Raw genomic sequence first — 24,151 nt, forward strand, 5'->3', positions numbered from 1 at the left:
TGGAACTGAAATCTACAGTAAGGAAGCCCTTTTTTGAACTTCTGCTAGGAATTTCACAAGTATGAAACAAACAAAACATATAGTGCTACAATTTATTTCTAAATGTTTGAAGATGTTTCCTTCTAGAGTTTTTCCAGTCATTCTGGGGCAGGAACCAAAAAAACACTGGGGAAAAATTTTAAGGAACTTCTGTGGTGTTCATAGTAAGCGCCTCAAAGGTGGATGAAGTAGCCAAAACAGGAATCTTTTGGACTGGAGTGGCCATCAAATGAGCTCTTTGACTAGAGAAGCTGAGACTGGAGCTCTGAAAATGGGCTGCCGACTCTGGCTGGGGCCGTCCATGAGTGGGAGTTTAGGACCTGGAATTCTGTCAGAACGTTGGAGACTGAGATGGCCATGGCAGAACTACTGCCTACTATTGTCACCAAGACGAAGCTCTGGAAACCTCTGGGGCATCTGACAGGGAGCTCTGGGTAGCCATAACAGACCATCCGGGACAGCCAAGATGGAAATCTGGAACTGATGTAGTTGAGAAAATAAAAAAGTGGCAAACAAATGAACTATATACAGAAACCTACTGTATATACACATCCCTATAAGCACCAATAGCTCAAGACGCAAATATTGTTGCCTCAAGCCCTGGCACCAGACGCTACCAGAGCTTGCCAGCCTCGCAAGATGCTAAGGACTGGAGGGATTGAAAGGCCACTCGTGTCAGCTCGCCAAGGGCTAAGCTGACTAAAGAGCACTTTCTGGGTGGTCGTTGTCTCCACGACTTATTGGATGACCTAAAAACAGAAACAAAATCAGGTTAACTGACTAAATACAATACATTTAGAACAGATTTGGCTTGGAATTTGTTACTTTTCCTCCTTTGTGCCTGAAGGAAAGAGATGTTTTCTCTGTATCCATTGGCATGTGCAGCATACAAGTTTATACGTCTACACTTGAAAGTGAAAATGCTGCACTAAACCACTAAAGGTGCTGTATGGCATTTCACACAGCAGGTCCCTGCAGTCAGTGGTGTCCAGGGTGTCTGTGTTCACTAACAAGTTCTCTAACTGTTCTCCAGATGTCTCTGTGAAGAGACTCGGCAGCCTCAATGACCTGCTGCATCACATGCAGTGCGAACTCTATGGCAAAGATGCCCTCATAGCACTCCGAAAAGCCAAAAGAGATTCTCACAGGATGAGGGGCACTGCAAGACCATAACATAATAGGTGAGGAGGTCCTGCCAGTCCAGCAGCTGTATAAAGCTGGAACCCTTATTGGCAAGGACTGGTTAGATGGAAGTGATTTCCTCAAATTGTTGTCAAAGGCAAAAATAATTTGCAGTCTATGATACAACTTAATGTTGATAAATTGCATGTTTTCCATTTTCCTGGCAAATTTCAGTGCCACCTGATCAACTTTAACCTTTAGTGGACTTTACTATCCTAGGTAGTACCAAAAGTCCAGAGTTTTGTGACCTGCGTGATGGATTGTAGCCTGATAGAAGACTAGTTAGGTATGCAGGAGCTAGGACCTTATAAGTAATTATTTTAGTAATATTTTGTAACTGATACGGAACTTAATAGGTAGCCAGACCAGAGACTGTAAAATTGGGTGATATGATCATATTTCCTTGACCTGGTAAGGACTCTAGCAGCTGCGTTTCGGATTACCTGTGGCTTGTTTATTAAAGACGCAGGACAACCACCTAGCAGTGCATTACAGTAGTCCAGTCTAGAGGTCATGAATGCATGAACTAACTTTTTTGCATCAGTCCTTGCATTGCACTCCCTCAAAAACAGCACCAAATCCTCCTTCCCCCAGTTTATCGCTGATGTTGTAGTTGACAAGAAGCTAATGCATTATAAAAATCTAAACATTTATATGCTACTAAATTAATATAATTGTTTGAATAATTGAATAATTGATACTTTTGACTCATCCCTCATTTTAAGGTTTATTATAAAACGGTTAGTTCCATTCCTCAATTCTGATTGGTCAGCAGCTGTGTCGTATTCATGATACGGCACTGCTATGACCGCTTCACTCAACGGTTTTGTGTATCATTGAACCCCCTTAGCAACCACCCTTAGCGACGTAAACACAGCTGCAGCTAGGGCTGTTCGATTCCGAAAATTTTGGAATCGATTCCGATTCCGATTCCTGGTTCTGGAATCGATTGGATTCGATTCCAGAATCGATTCCTCACTGTTGTTTCGATTCTTTTTCGATTCTTGTTTTTTAGATTGGAGGAAGCTAATTTCGCAATGTATGCAGGATGTAAAGGTTGTATTAAGTTACCTTCTCATAATATGAAGCTTCATTTGTAAAAAAAAAAAAAAAAAAAAAAAAAGAAGATATATACTATTTTTCTGTAGCTCTGACTGATTTCAAATTGTAATTCGTTGCCCAGGAAATTAGTCATAACCCACAGCTCAGCTGTGGACATGCATTTATTGCATGAATAAAACAAGATGTGACGTGTATAAAATGACAAAACTATACACTGAAACAAAATAAACAGAACTTTAACAACAACACTGATATGAGAGCTCGTGGCGAGAGCTGTCAATCAGATGCGCTCTCGGCCACTGATACGTGCTCTCTGCGTTTTCTTTCAGAGTTATCATTGGCTGATAGATTAAAAATAGCATTTATTTAAGATGTAAATAAGATCAAGACACGTCATGATCTATTCTGTCGTGCAGCGCTCTAAATTGTGGACATCATGAGCCAGTTTTCCCGTAAAATAACATCTGAATCGTTTTTTGAACTGGTTCATTTAAATAATCTATCCGAACGAATCTTTTTGTGGAAATGTTTCAGACTATAATAACTATTAGTGAGCAGGAGGCAAATTAATGGGTGCTTCTCAAACTGAAGGCTGCGTCCTTAAACTCATTTTTATTACGTTTATTTTCGTCAATCGACGTTTGATGACTTGCAGCCGAAATATGCAGCCTTCATGGAATGCAGCCTTCCGTTTAAGAGGTAAGTTTTGTTGAACTGAAAACGGCTCTGAATGAGGAGTCGATTCCCCTTGAGAGGATCGATTCCAAACGTTGGAATCGACTCTCGATTCCCAATGCCTCGGAATCGAGGAATCGATTCTTTTTGGAATCGATTCCCAGCCCTAGCTGCAGCAGTTAGGTAGGGCTGTTCGATTCCGAAAATTTTGGAATCGATTCCGATTCCGATTCCTGGTTCTGGAATCGATTGGATTCGATTCCAGAATCGATTCCTCACTGTTGTTTCGATTCTTTTTCGATTCTTGTTTTTTAGATTGGAGGAAGCTAATTTCGCAATAAATGCAGGATGTAAAAGGTTGTATAAAGTTACCTTCTCATAATATGAAGCTTCATTTGTAAAAAAAAAAAAAATTAAAAAAAAGATATATATATACTATTTTTCTGTAGCTCTGACTGATTTCAAATTGTAATTCATTGCCCAGGAAATTAGTCATAACCCACAGCTCAGCAGTGGACATGCATTTATTGCATGAATAAAACAAGACGTGACGTGCATAAAATGACAAAATTAGCAAACTATACACTGAAACAAAATAAACAGAACTTTAACAACAACACTGATATAAGAGCTATAATTTTGCAATAAATGCAGGATGATATAAGAGCTCGTGGCGTAGCTGTCAATCACATGCGCTCTTGGCCACTGATACGTGCTCTCTGCGTTTTCTTTCAGAGTTATCATTGGCTGATAGAAAGATTAAAAATAGCATTTATTTAAGATGTAAATAAGATCAAGACACGTCATGATCTATTCTGTCGTGCAGCGCTCAAAATTGTGGACATAATGAGCCAGTTCTCCCGTAAAATAACATCTGAATCGTTTTTTGAACTGGTTCATTTAAATGATCTATCCGAACGAATCTTTTCGTGGAAATGTATCAGACTATAATAACTATTAGCGAGCAAGAGGCAAATGAATGGGTGCTTCTCAAACTGAAGGCTGCATCCTTAAACTCAGACGAGTTTAGTAATGAGTCGTTTTTATTACGTTTATTTTAATCGACGTTTGATGACTTGCAGCCGAAATATGCAGTCTTCATGGAATGCAGCCTTCCGTTTAAGAGGTAAGTTTTGTTGAACTGAAAACGGCTCTGAATGAGGAGTCGATTCCCCTTGAGAGGATCGATTCCAAACGTTGGAATCGACTCTCGATTCCCAATGCCTCGGAATCGAGGAATCGATTCTTTTTGGAATCGATTCCCAGCCCTACAGTTAGGGACTACTGTTTACAGCGGAAGGCAGTTAATGATTTTACTTTATGAAAACGTACAACTTAATATATATAATAAATTAATATATATTTTTGATTGTAATATTTTTATTGTGTGGTAACCGTTTTATAAAAGCAATAAGGTACTTGAGGCCGTGCTGTATCGTGAAAAAAATTGTTCATGATACAGCACGGCCTCTCGTACCTTATTGCTTAAATATATTACCACAGACATTGCCCTATCCCGTTCATACAGTGTTTATTTAAATTTGATTACTTTTACTCTCTCTTGTTTTACTGAAACTTCACTGGCTAATCCAAGTTTTTTCCCTTTAATGGTTGCGTTTTCTCTCAGGGCCACATGAGGGCGGCAGACATATACAAGTGTTGGTACCAGTCTATGGTTGGTACATGTGTTGGTAATATTTTCATTTCTGTCAATATTATTTTATTTTATATTCTGTTCATTCTTAAAAATAAATTACATTAAATCGTAGGATTTGTTTAGTAGTAAAATAATTTAATGATTTACTGAATGAATTATATAATCACCGATGGCGCATTATGTTTGTACAACATGACAAAATGCATTCATATTGTAGGAAAAAACGATATCTGTTGTAAATAAATACGCCATATAAAAACGCTTTTTACAACGTTTAAAAACGCTTTTACAACGTAATTGTGGTTACTGTGTTGATAAAGGCGATTAATCTCTATAATAGATAAATACAAACATCAGAACTGACAAAAAAAAATCGAAACCTACAACATCATCTAGTTTCTGAAGCTGGGAAAATTATTAGCTTGCTTTTTTGTGCGAATGGAGACTTTAATTTTGAAGAGTGAAAACTTGTATTATGAAAAACATTGACGTCGCTCACTTGCACGACCTCAGAAGCACTGGAGATATCACAGCTGATTTGGAGAACCCGCGATACATAACGTTGGTTTGCCAATCCGCCATAAAACTCGAAAGAAGAAGAAGAACCCGAGATACATGACGGAAGATTTCAGTTATTAATCTCCCAAATGAAGACAGAACCTAAACTACAGATGGGTTTAAAAAGATAAAAAGACAGTTTAACGAAACTTGGTGAGCTTTGGTTGATAATGATTTCTATTCCAGATTTTCTGGTCTTGTCTGGTTCAATGAACACGCTGTTATTTCTGTGAAATTTGTTGAACTGATGAGATCTAATAAGAGAGGGCAGCTGCGCCCATTTAATGTGTAATTTACCATGATAAATAACTATAGTTTTCGACAAAAGATCTTTGCTATCACTGTAAAATTATGAACTAACATTCCATTTCCACATTGTAAAAAGCTTTCAGAAGATATCATTTTGTTTAATCCCTGTACTTCTCTAGTGGCTAATACCAAATTACCACGTTACAATAGCAAGCTTACAGGTAAACGTCTGTATCTCCTTTTACAAGTACTATTATTAAATGCACAAATCGTATGCTTTTAACATAATATTTGATATGTTTGATAATTATTATATAACATAAAACATTACATCAAAAGCTATTTTCAAAAAGCATCACACATCTTTTACCTAAAATTTTGACCTCAAAAGTTTTACATCAAAGGTTTTGCAACCCTGTTATTCATTAATGACATGGTTTACGTAATGTTAGATTTTTGTCAGTTTTTTTTCTATGGTAGTCACTTACCATATAAAAAAGAAATAAGTCTTATTTTGTACATTATTAATGGAATATATGACATGATACGTGACATGATAATTTCACTATTGTTACCATTTTAATAAAGCTGTAATGTTTACCGCTTTTACACATGAAAGCTATTTACATACATGTTCAATGCTATTTTCACAGAACACGCACTACAGAAAAAAAGAAGATGGGTCCGACTAGAGTTTTTCCAATTCTTCATCGTGTTGCTGCTCTTTCTTTGATACGCAGCACAACAGCATTAAGACATTCCCTTTGTAAGCCTACTGTAAAACTGTGCTATGCCTCCCTCTGCACCCTCCAACAGACTAGATCTGTTTCAACAGAGACTGCCTTCAGCCGTCACATTTCAGACTTGACTGACAGGGAGAAAAGACTACTGACCAAGCTTTATGATGGACTTATTGGGGGTCAAAGGGCAGCTCTCGCGGAATCTATAACCCTTGTGGAGACCCAGCATCCAAGGAAGAAAGAGTTGGCACAGGTTCTGCTTCAAAGAGTGCTGGCCTTCCGTCAGGAGCAGGAGAAACACAATGGTGGAAATCCAGTGGCCTTTAGAGTGGGTCAGTAAGGTGACGTGAACTGTAGAAATGAAGCTGAACCGTATTGCTGTTTACATGATTGCCTAAATCTTCAATCACATCTTTGTACGTGTGACTTCAGGACTGTCTGGTCCCCCTGGTGCTGGAAAGTCTTCATTCATTGAGGTCGTAGGGAAGATGCTGACAGGAAGAGGACATAAAGTGTCAGTACTTGCTGTGGATCCTTCCTCGTGCACAACTGGAGGTGAACGAATACTCAAATGTCGGAAAGTTTTAATACCAAAAGATGATAGTGCCAGTTTTTTCCTTTGTGCTTTAGATGTTGGCATATGTACACTTGAGGTCAAAAGTTTACATACACCTTGCAGAATCTGCAAAATGTTTATTATTTTACCAAAATAAGAGGGATCATACAGTAAATAAAGTACATGCATTTTGTATGTGTATTTAGTACTGACTATTTCACATAAAATACATTTGCATATATTCCAAAAGAGAAAATAAAATGACCCCACTGATGCTTCAGAAGAAAACACGATGCATTAAGAGCCGGGGAGTGAAAATTTGTTGAATTTGAAGATTAGGGTAAATTGAACTTATTTTGTCTTTTGGGAAACATGTAAGTATCTTCTGTAGCTTTTGAAGGGCAATACTAAATGAAACTATATGATATTTAGGCAAAAAAAATAAATAAATAAATGTACACATCTTCATTCTTTTCAAAAGTTTTCAACCCCCCTGCTCTTAATGCATATTTTTTTTTCTTCTCGAGCACCAGTAGGCATTTGAACCTTCTGTAATAGTTAAATGTGAGTCCCTCAGTGTCAAAAGATGGATTTTAAAGTATTACAGTCATTGTTGGAAAGGGTTAAAATACACAAACCAAAGAATTTGCAGGACCTGAAGGATTTTTTTTTTAAGAACAGCAAGCATTTTAATCGTTTAGGACAAACAAGGGACTCAAACAACTGTTGTAAAAAAAAGGCTGTGTATCATTCAGGTGGCAACACAGTATTAAGAATCAAGTGAATGTAAATTTTTAAATGGGGTCTTTTTTTTTTGTATGATTCCTTCTTATTTTGGTAAAATAATTAACATTTTGCAGATTTTGCAAGGTGTATGTAAACTTTTGACTTCAACTGTATACATGAGTTCATCATTTTAGTCAGTTTTTAATTTTTTTATTTATTTATGTGGTTAAAATATTCCTATTTCAAGAAGTATTTATATTTTCAGAACAATAATGTCATTTTCACATTTAAAACAGCGTACACTAATAATCAAAAGTTTGGAGTTGATACGATAGACATTTTTGGATTTTATGGTTATCAAGGCTGCATTTATTTGATCACAAATACCATAAAAACAGTAATATTGTGTATTATTGCAGTTTAAAATTAACTACTTGGATTTTTTTTAAAATGTAATTTATTCCTGTGATGCAACACTGAATTTTCAGAAGCCATTACTTGGGTTTTCAGTGCCACATGAATGATCCTTCAGAAGTCATTCTAATATGTTGATTTACTGCTCAAGAAACATTGCTTATTATTGTTAATATTAAAAACATCAATATTAAAACATGAATATTGCTTCATTTTTTTTAATGGAACATGATTAATTTTTATAGGACTCGTAGATGAATAGAAAATAAAAAGCAGCAGTGTTTGTCTTTACTGCTACTTTTGATCAATATAATGCATCCTTGCTGAAAAAGTATTAATGTCTTAATCAAAAGTTCACCTCATAAGTAGCTAACTTTGTATGCAGGTTCACTGATGGGGGACAAAACACGAATGACTGAGCTCTCCAGAGACATGAACGCTTACATCCGACCATCTCCCACATCAGGAACCCTTGGTGGTGTGACAAGAACCACCAACGAAGCCATAGTCCTCTGTGAGGGTGCAGGCTATGACATTGTTTTAGTGGAAACTGTGGGTAAGCCATTGTTCCAGTTTTTCATTATGATTTTAATTTTGAGTAATGCTCGTTTTAAAAAACATCTGTGTATTCAAAGTAACTTTGCAGTGTAACTTTAAGTTTAATCTTTCACAGGTGTTGGTCAGTCTGAGTTTGCAGTGGCTGACATGGTGGATATGTTTGTGCTGCTGATCCCACCAGCAGGGGGCGATGAACTCCAGGTATACACACTTCCTTTACTTGATCCCTATTGGCATAGAAGTGGTTCTCAACCAAGTATCTTTAGTAAACTTCGATGGAGGTCTTAAGATGACTGAAAGGATTACTCCACTTACAGAATAAAAATTTCCTGATAATTTACTCACCCCTATGTCATACAAGATATTTGCGTCTTTCTTTCTTCAGTCGCAAAGAAATTAAGTTTTTTGAGGAAAGCATTCCAGGATTTTTTTCTATATAGTGGACTTGTGGTAACACATACACATATATGTGACCCTGGACTACAAAATCAGTCATAAGGTTAAATTTTACAAAACTGAGATGTATACATAATAATAAATAAGCTTTCTATTGATATGTGGTTTGTTATAGGACAGTATTTGGCCGAGATACGCCTATTTGAAAGTCTAGAATCTGAGGGTGCAAAAAAATCAAAATACTGAGAAAATCACCTTTAAAGTTCTCCAAATTAAGTTCTTAACAATGCATACTACTAATCAAAAATTACATTTTGATATATTTATAGTAGGAATTTCACAAAAAAACTTCATGGAACATGATCTTTACTTAATTTCCTAATGATTTTTGGCATAAAAGAAAAATCAATAATTTTGACCCATACTATGTATTTTTGGCTATTGCTACAAACATACCCCAGCACCTTAAGACTGGTTTTGTGGTCCAGGGTCACATATTGTTTTAGAAAATGACGATAGTTTCGCTAGATAAGACCCTTACTCCTCTGCTGGGATCATGTAGATCCCTTTGAGATTCCTTTGAAACCCCTTTGAGCCCTTCGATTTTTAACCTTCAATCCACTGAGCACCATTGAAGTCCTTTATATGGAGAAAAATCCTGGAAAGTTTTTCTCAAAAAATGTAATTTTTTTGCAACTGAAGAAAGAAAGACATGAATATCTTGGAAGACATGGGGGTAAGAAAATGAATAGGAAATTTGTATTCTAAAAGTGGAGTAATCCTTTAAGATTACTTAATTTCTACTTCCATTTTAATTCACTTTAATATTTTTTGGGGAGAAAAAAAAATGTGAGCAAAACATTTTAAAAAAAATATTAGAAAATGCTAATTTTTTAGAAAGTTATCTGAACTTATGTTTTATACTATAGGTGATTTTTGTATTGTTTTATCTATCCGTCGATCGATCTATCTCTCTCTCTTTCTATTTACTTGTATTATTATCTTTTTTTTTTTGTAAAAGTCTTGCTGAGAGTGGTTATACTGTGTTTTCAAAAAGGGAATCAAAAGAGGAATTATTGAGATGGCTGACTTGGTGGTGGTTACAAAATCAGACGGAGAATTGGTTGTTCCAGCACGGAAGATACAGGCAGAATACACAAGTGCGCTGAAGTTACTTCGAAAGAAGTCCAAAGTCTGGAAACCAAAGGTGTGCGACTTTTATAAATCATGCTTTATGCTCACAATTTGCACATACTCTACAAGAAAACAATTGTAATTAATTGTATATTTTTTTATTTAGTCAAATATAATATGACAATTAGATATGTGATGGCACTTTTTGTTTAAAGGAAATGGCCTTTGAAGAATCTAAAACAACAGGTTCAGAACATACAGAACTATTTTTTTGTATATGTTAGAGCAGGGGTCACCAAACTTGGGCCTGGAGGGCCGGTGTCCTGCAGTGTTTAGCTCCAACTTACCTCAACACACCTGCCTGGAAGATTCAACTATACCTATTTAGGCCCTGATTAGCTGATTCAGGTGTTTAATTAGGATTGAAGGTAAACTTTGCAGGACACCGGCCCTTCAGTACTAAGCTTGGTGACCCCTGTGTTAGAGGGAAAGATTGGGAAAAATTCACATATACACTACCATTCAAATGTTTCAAAAAAACATCTGTTCCACAAAAATTGTAAGCAGCACAACTATTTTCAGCTTAAATCAGCAAATCAGCGTATTAGAATGATTTCTGAGGAATCATATGACACTGAAGACTGGAGTAATGGCTGCTAAGATTTAAGAGAATTACAGAAATAAATTATATTTTAAAATATATTCAAATTAAATTGCAATAATTTAAAAAGTGTACAAATAAAGTGTATAAATTGCTTCTTCTTTTTTTTTTTAAAAGAAACATGGTCTAACAGTGACATCTGGGGGCCAGTCATTCAAAAAGTTTAATTTGGATCAGAATGATCTGGATTAGAAATTTAGAAATCCCATGTTTTGCTATCCAGGATCAGGTAACCCATCTTACGTTTGTGCTGTTTTTTCAAAGCAAAATAAGATTGGATTACCTTGATCCAGATACACACTTTTTCAAATTTCCAAATCTGGATTACTAGCGGGACATGGTGATGGGGAAAAAAATGTGATTCGTTTGAGGGTTTTGCATTCTAGTGTTGCATTGCATTTACACAAATAACTACTTCTGACTGGTCCATCTGTGATGATTGTGCCAATGTAGTTTACATTCAGTAATTTAAAAATATATATATAATAAATAGCAGCTATTTGGGGATATAGTGTTAAAATGTATTTTTTGGACCAGTTTTAAAGTTTGATTACATTTTTGTTTCTGAAATCCACCCTACTGCTGGGATCAGAATAATCCTTTTTTTATCAAAAGTATCCCAATCTTACTAAAACATTTTGAACAACACAAATTGAGGATTTAATCCAGATCAAAACCAAGATTGGATTTTGTGATCTGGTCCAATTTCAGAACAACCCATTTTCAAGATTTGATCCAATACGATGGCCAAAACCCAATCTGATTACTTTTGAAGTGGCCCCAGTTACAGTGGGAGTCTGAGTTTTAACAGGAAAGTTAAGGGAAAGTCATGTGAGAAGAGGCAATCGAGATATGGATAAGACTGGTTATGATAAGCTGTGATTGGTTCATGCAATAAATCCTGACTCTTGCCTTGTGTTTGTGTGCATTCCACATTACCGAATCAGTCTGAATAAACAATTTAATGTCCGTAATGGGAAGACTAATTTAAAAAAAGTGAGTAACCAACCCACACACTTAGATGTATAACCACTTTGTCAAAATAAGACTTCAATTGGCCTAAAAACATGATCTGTGGGAGTTTTTCCTGAGTAATCAACTTCAAATTTATAATAAATCTCTGTGTCTGTGACCAGTATTTACCAAACTTAGATCCGAAAAATTCAAAAATGGGTAAAAGTAAAAAAAATGAATAGCTGAACGTAAGTTCACAAATAAAATATATTGTTTAAATTGTTACTTGAGTTATTGTTTTGGAATAAATGTAAATGCTTAAAAACACTAACTTTAATAAATAGAATATTGATCACATTGTTAATGTAAAAATATGAAAACTTTTTCTGTGATAGTGTAAGTAATCCTTATTTAATCAAGAAAATCTTACTGGGACATAAATTTACATTTAATTAAAAAAAACTTTGAGGACTTTGCCTCCTCATTTCAGAACACCACCACACACCAATTGTATATACAGTCGTGGCCAAAAGTTTTGAGAATGACACAAATATTAGTTTTCACAAAGTTTGCTGCTAAACTGCTTTTAGATCTTTGTTTCAGTTGTTTCTGTGATGTACTGAAATATAATTACAAGCACTTCATACGTTTCAAAGGCTTTTATCGACAATTACATGACATTTATGCAAAGAGTCAGTATTTGCAGTGTTGGCCCTTCTTTTTCAGGACCTCTGCAATTCGACTGGGCATGCTCTCAATCAACTTCTGGGCCAAATCCTGACTGATAGCAACCCATTCTTTCATAATCACTTCTTGGAGTTTGTCAGAATTAGTGGGTTTTTGTTTGTCCACCCGCCTCTTGAGGATTGACCACAAGTTCTCAATGGGATTAAGATCTGGGGAGTTTCCAGGCCATGGACCCAAAATGTCAACGTTTTGGACCCTGAGCCACTTAGTTATCACTTTTGCCTTATGGCACGGTGCTCCATCATGCTGGAAAATGCGTTGTTCTTCACCAAACTGTTGTTGGATTGTTGGAAGAAGTTGCTGTTGGAGGGTGTTTTGGTACCATTCTTTATTCATGGCTGTGTTTTTGGGCAAAATTGTGAGTGAGCCCACTCCCTTGGATGAGAAGCAACCCCACACATGAATGGTCTCAGGATGCTTTACTGTTGGCATGACACAGGACTGATGGTAGCGCTCACCTTTTCTTCTCCGGACAAGCCTTTTTCCAGATGCCCCAAACAATCGGAAAGAGGCTTCATCTGAGAATATGACTTTGCCCCAGTCCTCAGCAGTCCATTCGCCATACTTTTTGCAGAAGATCAATCTGTCCCTTATGTTTTTTTTAGAGAGAAGTGGCTTCTTTGCTGCCCTTCTTGACACCAGGCCATCTTCCAAAAGTCTTGGCCTCACTGTGCGTGCAGATGCGCTCACACCTGCCTGCTGCCATTCCTGAGCAAGCTCTGCACTGGTGGCACTCCGATCCCGCAGCTGAATCCTGGCGCTTGCTGGACTTTCTTGGACGCCCTGAAGCCTTCTTAACAATGCAGTGGAAAGTTTTTTTTGGGATTAAGTTAATTTTCATGGCAAAGAAGGACTATGCAATTCATCTGATCACTCTTCATAACATTCTGGAGTATATGCAAATTGCTATTATAAAAACTTTTCCAATTTCCAATATTTATGTAATTCTCAAAACTTTTGGCCACGACTGTACACTATATTGCGTGAGTGTATTGGGACACCCCCTTCTAATGAACAGGTTTGGCTACTTTAGTAATTTCTATGAGTACAAATCTTAATGTTTAATCATATAATGATATTCTAGGGAATTGTGTGCTTTTATAGCAACAGTTTGGACAGGACTCCTTTCTATTCTAACATGACAATGCATCTGTGTATAAAGCAAGGTAGAACTTGACTGGTCTGCATAAAGCAAAGTCCTAATCCCACCTAAACACCTCTGGTGTGACTTTAAATGCAGACCTTGAGTGAAAAGCTCTTCACCAAACATCAATGACTTGTACATATGGGTACAGTCATTTTAGACACTTCCAAAACTGTTGCAAAAGAGATGGAAATAATTTTTTTTTTTTTTAAGACGTTTTGATGTTTCCATCTTTGTTGCCACAGTTTTGGAAGTGCCCTTTTCTGATCTAAAGAAGGGGGTGTCCCAATGTTTTTGTCCATAGTGTATGTACAAGTCATTGATGTTTAGTGATGAATTTATGGCTCAAGGTCTGCCTTTAAAGTCATTCCGGAGGTGTTCAGCAGTTTTTTCACACTGACTGAATTAATCATTTCTTTTTGAACCTTGCCTTATACGCAGATGCATTGTCATGTTAGAATAGAAAAGGGTCCTGTCCAAACTGTTGCTATAAAATTAGAAACACAATTCCCTAGAATATCGTTATATGCTTAAATATTAAGATTTGTACTCACGGAAATGACTAAAGTAGCCAAACCTGTTCATTAGAAGGGGTGTACCAATACTTTTGGCGATATAGTGTATGTTTCCTTAAATATCTTCATTCTCTTTCTGTCCTGGCCAGTGGAATGTGCTGTTGTCTTTTCCCATCATGCTCTGCTCTGTGTTGTCAAGTCTTTCCTCTTTGTCCCTCACCCCCAGTATTAATTCTACCCGCAGGGCACAGAGCCAACATAGGCAGCCCTTTGAATGGCCAAATGCTGCCTCATGCGTTTCACTGATTAAAGGCCACCCACATGGATGAAAACCACTAAAGCCTTTGTCTCCTCTCAGCAACATGATTTCTGAGCTCCATCCGTTTACAGGAGAATGCGACGGTCATATTGATTTTTTTTTCGCCCTCCCTAAAGACTAAGAATATAGGTCTTTCACTGAAAACGAGGATGGAGTGACGTGTGTGGGCGAAACACCCTTTACATTTCGACAGTCTGGCTGCTCAAAAATATAGCATCTGCCTGCTTCCATTCGGTCTTATTTCTTCCTCTGCTTTCTGTTTTTATCTTTCTTTAGCTCTCTTTATCTACACCAACACATTTTATATGCTTTCTCTCTCTTTCAACTTCTCTTTCCCACGTGTGGTCAGGTGGTCCGCATATCTTCTCAGACGGGGCAGGGTGTGCCTGAGCTGTGGGATACTATGCTACAGTTCCGGGATGCAATGCTGAGCAGTGGGGAGCTCAGGGTCCGGCGTCAAACTCAACAGAAGGTGTGGTTGTGGAATCTGATCCAGGAGAATGCTCTACGCCACTTTCAGCAGCATCCAGCGGTGCGTGCCGAGCTCCCGGAGCTGGAACGAAGAGTCACGTGTGGAGATATCTCACCCGGTCTTGCTGCTGACCTCCTTCTTAAAGTCTTCTCAACCGTACAGTGATGGAAGGCCGTTCCATTGGAAACTATAAGCCAAGGCTTATTGGAAAGGATGTAATTGAAAGATTGAATCATACTACCTTTGATATCTTATATCAATAAGATAATTGTGTTTCACCTGGTTTTAAAGGATTTTAATAACTGATGACATTTAAAAATCATTATAAATGAGGTAACTGTTGTTTATAGACTACATCTTGCCAAGTTGGTAAAATTGTATTTGAAGAAAAGAAAATTAAATGATCAATGACCTGAAATGTGTTACTGTTATGGGACTCAACAATAAAATATTACAGTATATTCTGGCGGCCCCACTGATTTCTTTTTAATTTTTATTAGATTTCTACTTGCCTGCAAACATTTACACTGATCCCATAAAATCAATCAATTTATTATCTTAAATATTATCTTAAAATCTTAAAACAGTAATATATAATCTATATAAATATATATATATAATTTTTTTAACAGTTTCTTTACATTTTTTTTTGCTTTTTAATTCTACCAAACATTGTTGTTTTATTTTTTTTCCAGACATTTACACTGATCCCATAAAATGAATTAAATAAAATGCAGTGCCATCATATTTATTTATACAGTAATATAAAATCATTATAAATGAGGTAACTGTAATTTAAAAAATAATATAAGTCTTTCAGCATTACCTTTTTTTCCACTGAAAATTGTGAAAATCTGTAAAATGTAAACAAATGTTGGAAAACATTACTGTTTATTTGATTTGTACATCTTTACATTTGCACTAATCCCATAACTAATCTTAGTATATCTTACTAATATATTGTGAAATATAAAAATCCTCCATTTTTCCATTACGATTTTGTAAACATTTTAAACTGAAAGACATTTTTGTTTGAAATCATAGGCACTTGTTGCAAAACATTACTGTTAGTTCATTTTTTATGTGCTATCTATTTTAGTCATCTTAAGAATGTTATCCTAGTCATATATTTCACATATCTTGATATAAGATATATGATAAAATGTCTCTGTTTTCTGTTCTGGAGGGGGAAATCTCCTTTGAAAAATGGAAGATTCTATGTAAAAGACCTTTCCAACAGTATATTGTTTTATATAATTGTGTTTTTAAAAAGAAGTCCTACAGTTAAGGTCAAAAGTTTACATACACCTTGCAGATTCTGCTACCATTATGTTACCAAAATAAGGGATCATACAAAATGCATGTTATTTTTCATTTAGTACTGATCCGAATAGGATATTTCACATTAAAGACGTTTACATAGCCTTTGGTCCACGAGAAAATAATAGTTGAATTCATAAATATTACCCTGTTAAAAAAGTTTACATGCATTTGATTCTTAATACTGTGTTGTTACCTGAATGATCCACGGCTGTTTTCTTTTGTGTGTGTGTGTGTGTGTGTGTGTGTGTGTGTGTGTGTGTGTGTGTGTGTGTGTGTGACAGTGATAGTTGTTAATGAGTCCCTTGTTTGTCCTGAACAGTTAAACTGCTTGCTGTTCTTCAGAAAAATCCTTCAGGTCCCACTAATTTTTTTTTTTTTTTTTAGCATTTTTGTGTATTTGAACTGTTACAGAAGGTTTAAATGCATTAACTTTTTGAATTTAAAGATTATGGTAAATTTAACTTATTTTGTCTCCTGCTGAACGTGTAAATGTCTTCTGTAGCTTCTGAAGGGCAGTACTAAATGAAAAAAATATGATATTTAGGCAAAATAAGAAAAATTCACACATATTCATTCTGTTCAAAAGTTTTCATCCCCCAGCTCTTAATGCATCTTTTTTTTCCCCCCTTCTAGAGCATCAGTGAGTGTTTGAACCTTCTGTAATAGTTGCATATGAGTCAGTTGTCCTCACTGTGAAAAGATGGATCTCAAAATCATACAGTCATTGTTAGAAAAGGTTCAAATACACAAAAATGCAGAAAAAAACAAAAGAATCTGTGGGACCTAAAGGACTTTTTTGAAGAACAGCAGGCAGTTTAAATGTTTAGGACAAACAATAGACTTATGAACAACTATCACTAAACAAAAAAACAGCTGTGGATCATTCAGGTAACAACACAGTATTAAGAATCAAGTGTATGTAAACTTTTGAACAGGGTCATTTTTTTAAATTAAGCTTATTTTCCTTTTGTGGACTATAAACATCTTTCAAGTGAAATATCTTATTCAGGTCAGTACTAAATAAAAAATAACATGCATTTTGTATGGCCCCTTTTATTTTGGCAAAATAATTAACATTTTTGCAGATTCTGCAAGGTGTATGTAAACTTTTGACCTCAACTGTATATAGTGTACAGAGATTTTAACTACTAACATTGCATAATGTTGTGATTAATATTTCAGTGTAAAAAAAAAAAAAAAAGCTGTTGTTCACCCGTGTTTAGTCTTGGGGTGTTTGTTCCAAATCACCCAGAACCCGAACAGTTTTTCAGTTACAATTATATTCTCTGCAAGTCAGCAAATGATATTGCTGATCTTACATCATAGCTCCATTACATGAATGTAAATGAGCTCATACAGTAGAGTGGTTTCCAGTAGTTGATGTTCTCTCAGGCTGACACTAGATGGACCTGTAGACCTGGAGAGATCTTTGTCCATTATGTAAATAAGCTCCTCTGCATGCCACTGCTGTTTGTCTCAGCCTACAATAGTGTGCCGTTGGCCTGCCCCTTACAGACTCCGAATATGCTGACTGCGATTCCAGTCCTGTTCATTCCTGTCTCGATGTTGTACTGCAACTGAGATTTACAAACTCTTAAGAGAATAAGCCACGTTGAACGCTGCCATGTTGTAACCCAGCGTTGTTCTGTTTCAATAAATCCCAAGTTCATCTGACCTCATCTCATCGCTTTTGTTCTGCAAGCTGTGCGTGTTTGCGTACAGGCACGTTCTGCCTCCTGTGCACATGCTTTTCAGTCATTATGCCTTGTGCTTCTGTCTTATGACTCAGACTGGAATGCTTTGTGAATACTGATGAACTCCAAAGACCTGAGGGCCGCCCTCTCCATCAATCACGAATAAAAGCTCTTGGCCTTTCTCTGTAAACGGAGATACGTTAGATCTGAGCTTCTGGACTGTACCTGCAGAGCCCAGAACTGTGGTTTGTTTGGAGGAAACCTTCTTCAGCTTATGATATCATGTTTCAGCCTAAACAGTACTTACATATACATTTAACATTTAGAAAGATTGGATTTGTGTAAGAATATGCAGGATCCAAAGTCTCACTGGAGTCTCTTTAGCATGTTTAAAAATATAAGTAGTGTTCAGAAGTTTGTGTAGCTTTTTTACATTTTTTTGGAAAGTCTCTTAAGCTCACCAAGGCTGTGCTTATTTGATCAAAAGTAAAAGCTGTAACATTGTAAAATATGTGACCCTGGACCACAAAACCAGTCTTAAGTCGCTGGGGTATGTTTGTAGCAATAGCCAAAAATACATTGCATGGGTCAAAATTATTGATTTTTCTTTTATGCCAAAAATCATTAGGAAATTAAGTAAAGATCATGTTCCATGAAGATTTTTTGTAAAATTCCTACTGTAAATGTATCAAAATGTAATTTTTGATTAGTAATATGCATTGTTAAGAACCTAATTTGGACAACTTTAAAGGTGATTTTCTCAGGATTTTGATTTTTTTGGCACCCTCAGATTCCAGATTTTCAAATAGATGTATCTCGGCCAAATATTGTCATATCCTAACAAACCATACACCAATAGAAAGCTTATTTACTTAGCTTTCATATTATATATATACATCTCAGTTTTGTAAAATTTAACCTTATGACTGGTTTTGTGGTCCAGGGTCACATATTATTATAATTTAAAATAAGTGTGTTCTATTTAAATACATTTCGAAATTTAATTTATTCCTGCAATGCAAAGCTGAATTTTCAGCAGCCATTACTCTAGTCTTAGTGTCACATGATCCTTCAGAAGTCATTATAATATACTGTCTGGCTGCTCAAGAAACAATTCACGTTATTATGAATGTTGAAAACAGTTGTGCTCCTTAATATTTGTGTAGAAACATGATACTTTGATGAATATAACATTTTAAAGAACAGCATTCATTTGAAATATTTTTTGACTGATTTCGACTGAAATAGTAAAAATCAGTGAAGCAATTTTGTAACGTTTTCTAAAAAAAAACAAAAAACAATAAAATAGAATTATACCAAACAAATTAATAAGGCTTTATTTTCAAGAATTTTATTAAGTTGGCTTGAGAACTCAGATTTACCATTTAAGCTTCTTTTAAGCAAAAAGTAACCAAACTCGGCTCAGACCTTCAGACTGGTTTTCTAACTGATCTGATTTATGGTTTTCGTAAACCAGACTATCAAAACCACCAAAAATCCCATAGACTTATATTGAGAGGGTGAAAACTTTTGAACAATGGACTTAAAGTCTATTTAAGCTGCCTATTGCTATAGCAAAGCTGGTTGGCTGCTTGGCAGGACGCCCAGGCTGGCTTTAAAGTGGTTTTGGACACCTTTTGGCTGGTCAAGCTGGAAGACTTACTGAATCTGCTGGTTTTAGCTTGTTGTTAACAGTTTTTAGCCGATTTTTGGATATTTTTGGCTAAATCAGCTGGTTTAACTGGTGGTTTTAAGCCGGTTTTTTTACCAAATCAGCTGGTTTTAGCCGATTTTAGCTGTTTTTCTTTCATGTTAAATCATGCTAGCATCACCTTATCTAACACCTGTCTGTCTATTAGTCTGGTTTTCTATCTTTGAAAACTATTAAACTAAAATGTATAATTATTTCTAACTTAAAACCTTCAAATGTAAAGCTATTAAAACTTCTTCAAACTTTCTGCCTAGGCTTTCTTAAACCAACTTAAAGCTTGTTTACAAACTTTACTCATCTAGTTCTTTTTAGGATTGTTTTCCTCATTGTGAAATCAGTTGTATAGACATGGTAAAAAATAATAATTTGAATACATAAAGAGATCCATGCTGAAAAAACAGCTAAACCCAGCCTAAGCTGGTTGGCTGGTCTTAGCTGGTTTAAGCTGAAAGTAGCTGGCCAAAAAACAGCCTGCTGACCAGCTAAGACCAGGCTGGTTTTAGCATTTTTTTTTTTTCAGCAGGGATGTATTCAAGTAATTGTAAGTGTAAACTGCAGTGTATTTTTAAATAAATTAAATAAGCGAAAAAGTCATATAATAAAGCCGCATTTTATCTGGAATCTAAAGGCATTCACAGCCATGCATGCTGAGATAATGTTAGCATTCAAATAAAGAAAGAATAACAAACTGAACAATGGCATGCTACTATATTCGGGCCCCATTTTAGAAGTAGCCTTAGCCCACCTATAAAGCAACAGTTCCTTGTAGTTCTGGTCACAGTCTCTCCCTGATGCGTTTGTGTTTTTTGCCTAGCTTACATCTACACTCACGTGCGCATGTGCTCGGCTGGCTGCCTCGCCGTCTCTCTAGTGACTGATGAGTGCGTAAGGCATTTCCTTCAGGGCTGTGAGCTTGGTTGCTGCAAAACGATCCTATGAGTGACAAACTAATGGGACAAGCCTGGAAGTGTGGAAGGGAGTAATACAAACTCGGGTTGGCACACTTAGACTAGACCGGCAGTCCTTTCAACTGTAACTAAAGTGATTTTAACCCTTTTGCGATAAGCCTTTGTAATCCCTTTCCACATCTGCAAATTACAGTATCATTCTGCGGGGTGTTCTGCTGTTGCAGAATATGCATTGTGTTTACAGTAGCTTAAAGGGATAGTTCACCCAAAAATTAAAATTCCAAGATTGATATTGGACCCCACTGACATCCCCACGAGACTTCAACAAAACATTAAAGAGATAGTTCACCAAAAAAAAGAGAAAATTCTGGTATTAATTATTCACCCTCATGTCGTTTCAAAACCCTAAGACTTTTGTTCATCTTCGGAACACAAATTAAGATACTTTTAATGAAACCAGAGAGCTTGCTAACCCTGCATAGACAGCAACACAACTGACCTACCTGATCTCATGACGACAACATACCTGTGGGAACTTTTTTCACAAGACTCGAAATACATACCAATAAGTACATTTCACTGCAGTTTCCAACAGAAATCAATACTAGAGGTGGTAAAACAGCGAGAACTTGTAATCATTTTCATACACAGTTATGATTACAGCTTCATATGCTTTGCTTTCCGGACATAACAAGCTTGTTCGGTAGCTCAGCCAGCACGGAATTGGACTTGGAATGTGGAATCCCTTGGGTGCGAATCCCGTGAAAAACATGACAACGAAACCATGATGAATATTATTTTAAAACATCACAGAGCATTATAGCACCACTCAACGGACACTTCAAGTCAGAACTGCGGTGACACGCACAAAACCAACGTCACATAAAACGTACATATGTACGTTCATCTGTTCCTAAAAAAAAAACATAAACACTGTTTTAGCACCACTCAGTGGACATTTCAGATCGAATATGTCACGAAACGTACATGGCGGTACGTATTTCCCACAGGTACATTTTCGTCATGAGATCAGGTTGCAACTGACACGTTCAAGGACCAGAAAGTTAGTAAGAACATTATTAAAATAGTCCATGTGACATTAGTGGTTCAACCGTAATATTTTGAAGATATAAGAAAATATTTGTGTGCAAAGAAAACTACTTTAAAACTACTTTATTGAAAATTTCTTCTCGGTTTTAATCAAAAATATCTGAATTTGTGTTCTGAAGATGAACAAAGGTCTTACGGGTTTGGAATGACATGAGGGAGAGTAATTAATGGCAATTTTCATTTTTGAGTGAACTATCCCTTTAAGAAATGTTTGTGTTCTAATGACAAAGGAAAGTTGTACATGTTTGAAATTGCATGAGCGAGAGCAAATAATGATAGGAGTTTCATTTTTTTGATAGTCATCCCTTTGAGAGCTTTATTTTTAAACTTTAAGGTATGGCAAATGAAAAATATAATATTACAGATAATGTTTTGTGTGTCCAAATGTGCAGCTCCCTAGGCTACAACTAAGAAATGCTTTTGAAAAGAAAATGTCTGCTTTAGAAATAAGAGAAGAACTCAATTGACCTGTTGTAATAAATTTGAGTGAATACTTATTCTTAGCAACTATTGAATGATGATATCGAATAGAGGTGAATTCCTTTGAATAACTCAGTGAAAAGCAGGCTGCCGCCAGTCTTCGCTTAATGAATTCCATCTGGTCTCTGTCCCAAAATCAGGGTTTGATCAGGCCATGGTCCCACTGGTTATACTATTGCCTCTACAATGCTGATGTCAAAATCAACATCTTCGGATACAAATGTATTTCCTGGCAGCACCGAGTGGCTTTTTTCTGCCTCTACCCTCAAGCGGAAACTCAGCATGGCTCGTGTTCTTGATGGTAATGGAGTGTCTCGAGATGGCAGGCAAACTCTCCTCAGGCCTCTAAACTCAATCCTTTTTAATCCCGGGTCTAATTGCTCGCTTTGCCAGCCAAAGTGAATTCAGCTGCTGGCTGTCTGTGAGACCAACAGTCCCTCTAGAGCACAATGTAATAACATCATAGATTTACAAAAATTAAAAATTTAAACAAAAGACAGCAATGTGGCAGCTCGCCTGTCAAAGAGGCCAGCGGCCTTCGTACTCCTGTTAAGACGAAAGAAAAAGAGACATCAAGAGAAGCGTGCCATCCGTCTCCTTCGCTGCTTTAGTGTGTGTGAAAGGAACAAATCCACTGTACTCTCTTTCCACCTTTACTCTTATATTGTATACATGTTATTCTAATATAGCACTGTATTGTCATGAGCAGATAAGGAGAGTATTTGAGTCAGACCCTTCCATTGTTGTCAAAATCTAGTTTTATTTTGCTGTGGTTTGTGGTTTATTTTTAAAGGATGAATATAGTTTTTGATTCGATTGTTTGGAAGTGTATGCAGGGGTGTATTCATTTTTATTCAGTGATTCTTTGCGTGCCATATTATGTTGAGAAAACAAAACTAAATTTGTATTTTTCAGAAGGAAATGCTTGCAAAGCAGCAACAGCATGGAACTAATCAGTACTGTCTAAACCCTGAAGACAATTAGCATTTTCGAGACATGGATTCCCTCGAGAATTTGCATTGTTGAGCTCTGAATTTTGTTTTAAAGTAAAATCTGCATACAATCACAACTTAAATGTGACCCTGGACCACAAAACCAGTCTTAAGTAGCATGGGTATATTTGTAGCAATAGCCAAAAATACATTGTATAGGTCAAAATGATACATTTTTCTTTTTTTGCCAAAAATCATTAGGATATTAAGTAAAGATCATGTTCCATAAAGATATTTTTGGTAAATGTCCTACTGTAAATATATCAAAACTTAATTTTTGATATGCATTATGCATTGCTAAGAACTTAATTTAGACAACTTTAAAGGCGATTTTCTCAATATTGTGATTTTTTGCACCCCCAGATTACAGTTTTTCAACTAGTTTTATCTCGGCCAAATATTTTCCTATCCAAACAAACCATACATCAATGGAAAGCTTATTTATTCAGCTTCAAAATATTATTACTGGTTTTGTGGTCCAGGTTCACAAATGTGAATTATGAGCTGCTGGTTTCTAAAAGGATAGTTCAAATCAAAGCACATGCCTATACTCTCCAAAATGGGCTAGATGACGAAGAATTGTTAAATAAAGTCTCATTGCTTCATAAAATTATGGTTAAACCACTGATGTCACATGGACTATTTTGTCTATGTTTTTGGTACCTTTCTGCACCCTTGCTGTCTATGGAGGGTCAGAAAGCTCTCAGATTTCATCAAAAATATCTTAATTTGTGTTCCAAAGACGAAGGTCTTACTGGTTTGGATGGACATAAGGTTGAGTGATGATTTTCATTTTTGGATGAACTACCCCTTTAACTCAAGCGATTCATTGAAAAGATTCGGCTCAAAAGAGCCGGTCGTTCACAAATCAAACATCGCTACAAAGACCAATCAGCCACACCTGAGGATGGATTAATTAAAACACTACCGGTGACGTAACTAAAGTCCTTCCCCATTTCACAAGTGCTAACGTTACATACTTTTGTTGAGAGCTGAAAATCTTTTCCTCATACTGACTTTGTCCTCTTTTCCTTCTTCTCCAAAGACTTTTAAAAAATGTCGTCAAATCTTTTCGTGTCACAGATGCTAAACCCTACAAGAGACGGAGAAATCGCATTATACTGACAATCAAAAGTTCAAAGAATAACACGGTGTTTCATGTGCGGACAGCTCTT

At 36.2% G+C, this 24,151-nt stretch overlaps 1 protein-coding gene across 1 annotated transcript; it reads left to right on the forward strand.

Moving 5' to 3' along the window:
• Window positions 1–5,139: 5,139 nt before the first annotated feature.
• mmaa (metabolism of cobalamin associated A) lies at window positions 5,140–15,219 on the forward strand. Its single transcript, XM_073842424.1, has 7 exons — window positions 5,140–5,326; window positions 6,076–6,494; window positions 6,595–6,717; window positions 8,244–8,414; window positions 8,532–8,617; window positions 9,870–10,019; window positions 14,636–15,219. The coding sequence occupies exons 2-7, from the start codon at window positions 6,101–6,103 to the stop codon at window positions 14,921–14,923; spliced, it is 1,212 nt and encodes a 403-aa protein (XP_073698525.1). The 5' UTR covers window positions 5,140–5,326; window positions 6,076–6,100; the 3' UTR covers window positions 14,924–15,219.
• The last annotated feature ends 8,932 nt before the right edge of the window (window positions 15,220–24,151 follow it).

The sequence above is a fragment of the Garra rufa genome, chromosome 6, assembly GCF_049309525.1.
Source record: "Garra rufa chromosome 6, GarRuf1.0, whole genome shotgun sequence".
NCBI lineage: Eukaryota > Metazoa > Chordata > Actinopteri > Cypriniformes > Cyprinidae > Garra > Garra rufa.

Bases quoted from the DNA above. Each gene is read 5' to 3' on its own strand.
- mmaa (XM_073842424.1), top strand. From the start codon at position 6,101: ATGGGTCCGACTAGAGTTTTTCCAATTCTTCATCGTGTTGCTGCTCTT. The intron at 6,495-6,594 runs GTCAGTAAGGTG...GTGTGACTTCAG, and splicing joins TCCAGTGGCCTTTAGAGTGG to GACTGTCTGGTCCCCCTGGT. The intron at 6,718-8,243 runs GTGAACGAATAC...CTTTGTATGCAG, and splicing joins TTCCTCGTGCACAACTGGAG to GTTCACTGATGGGGGACAAA.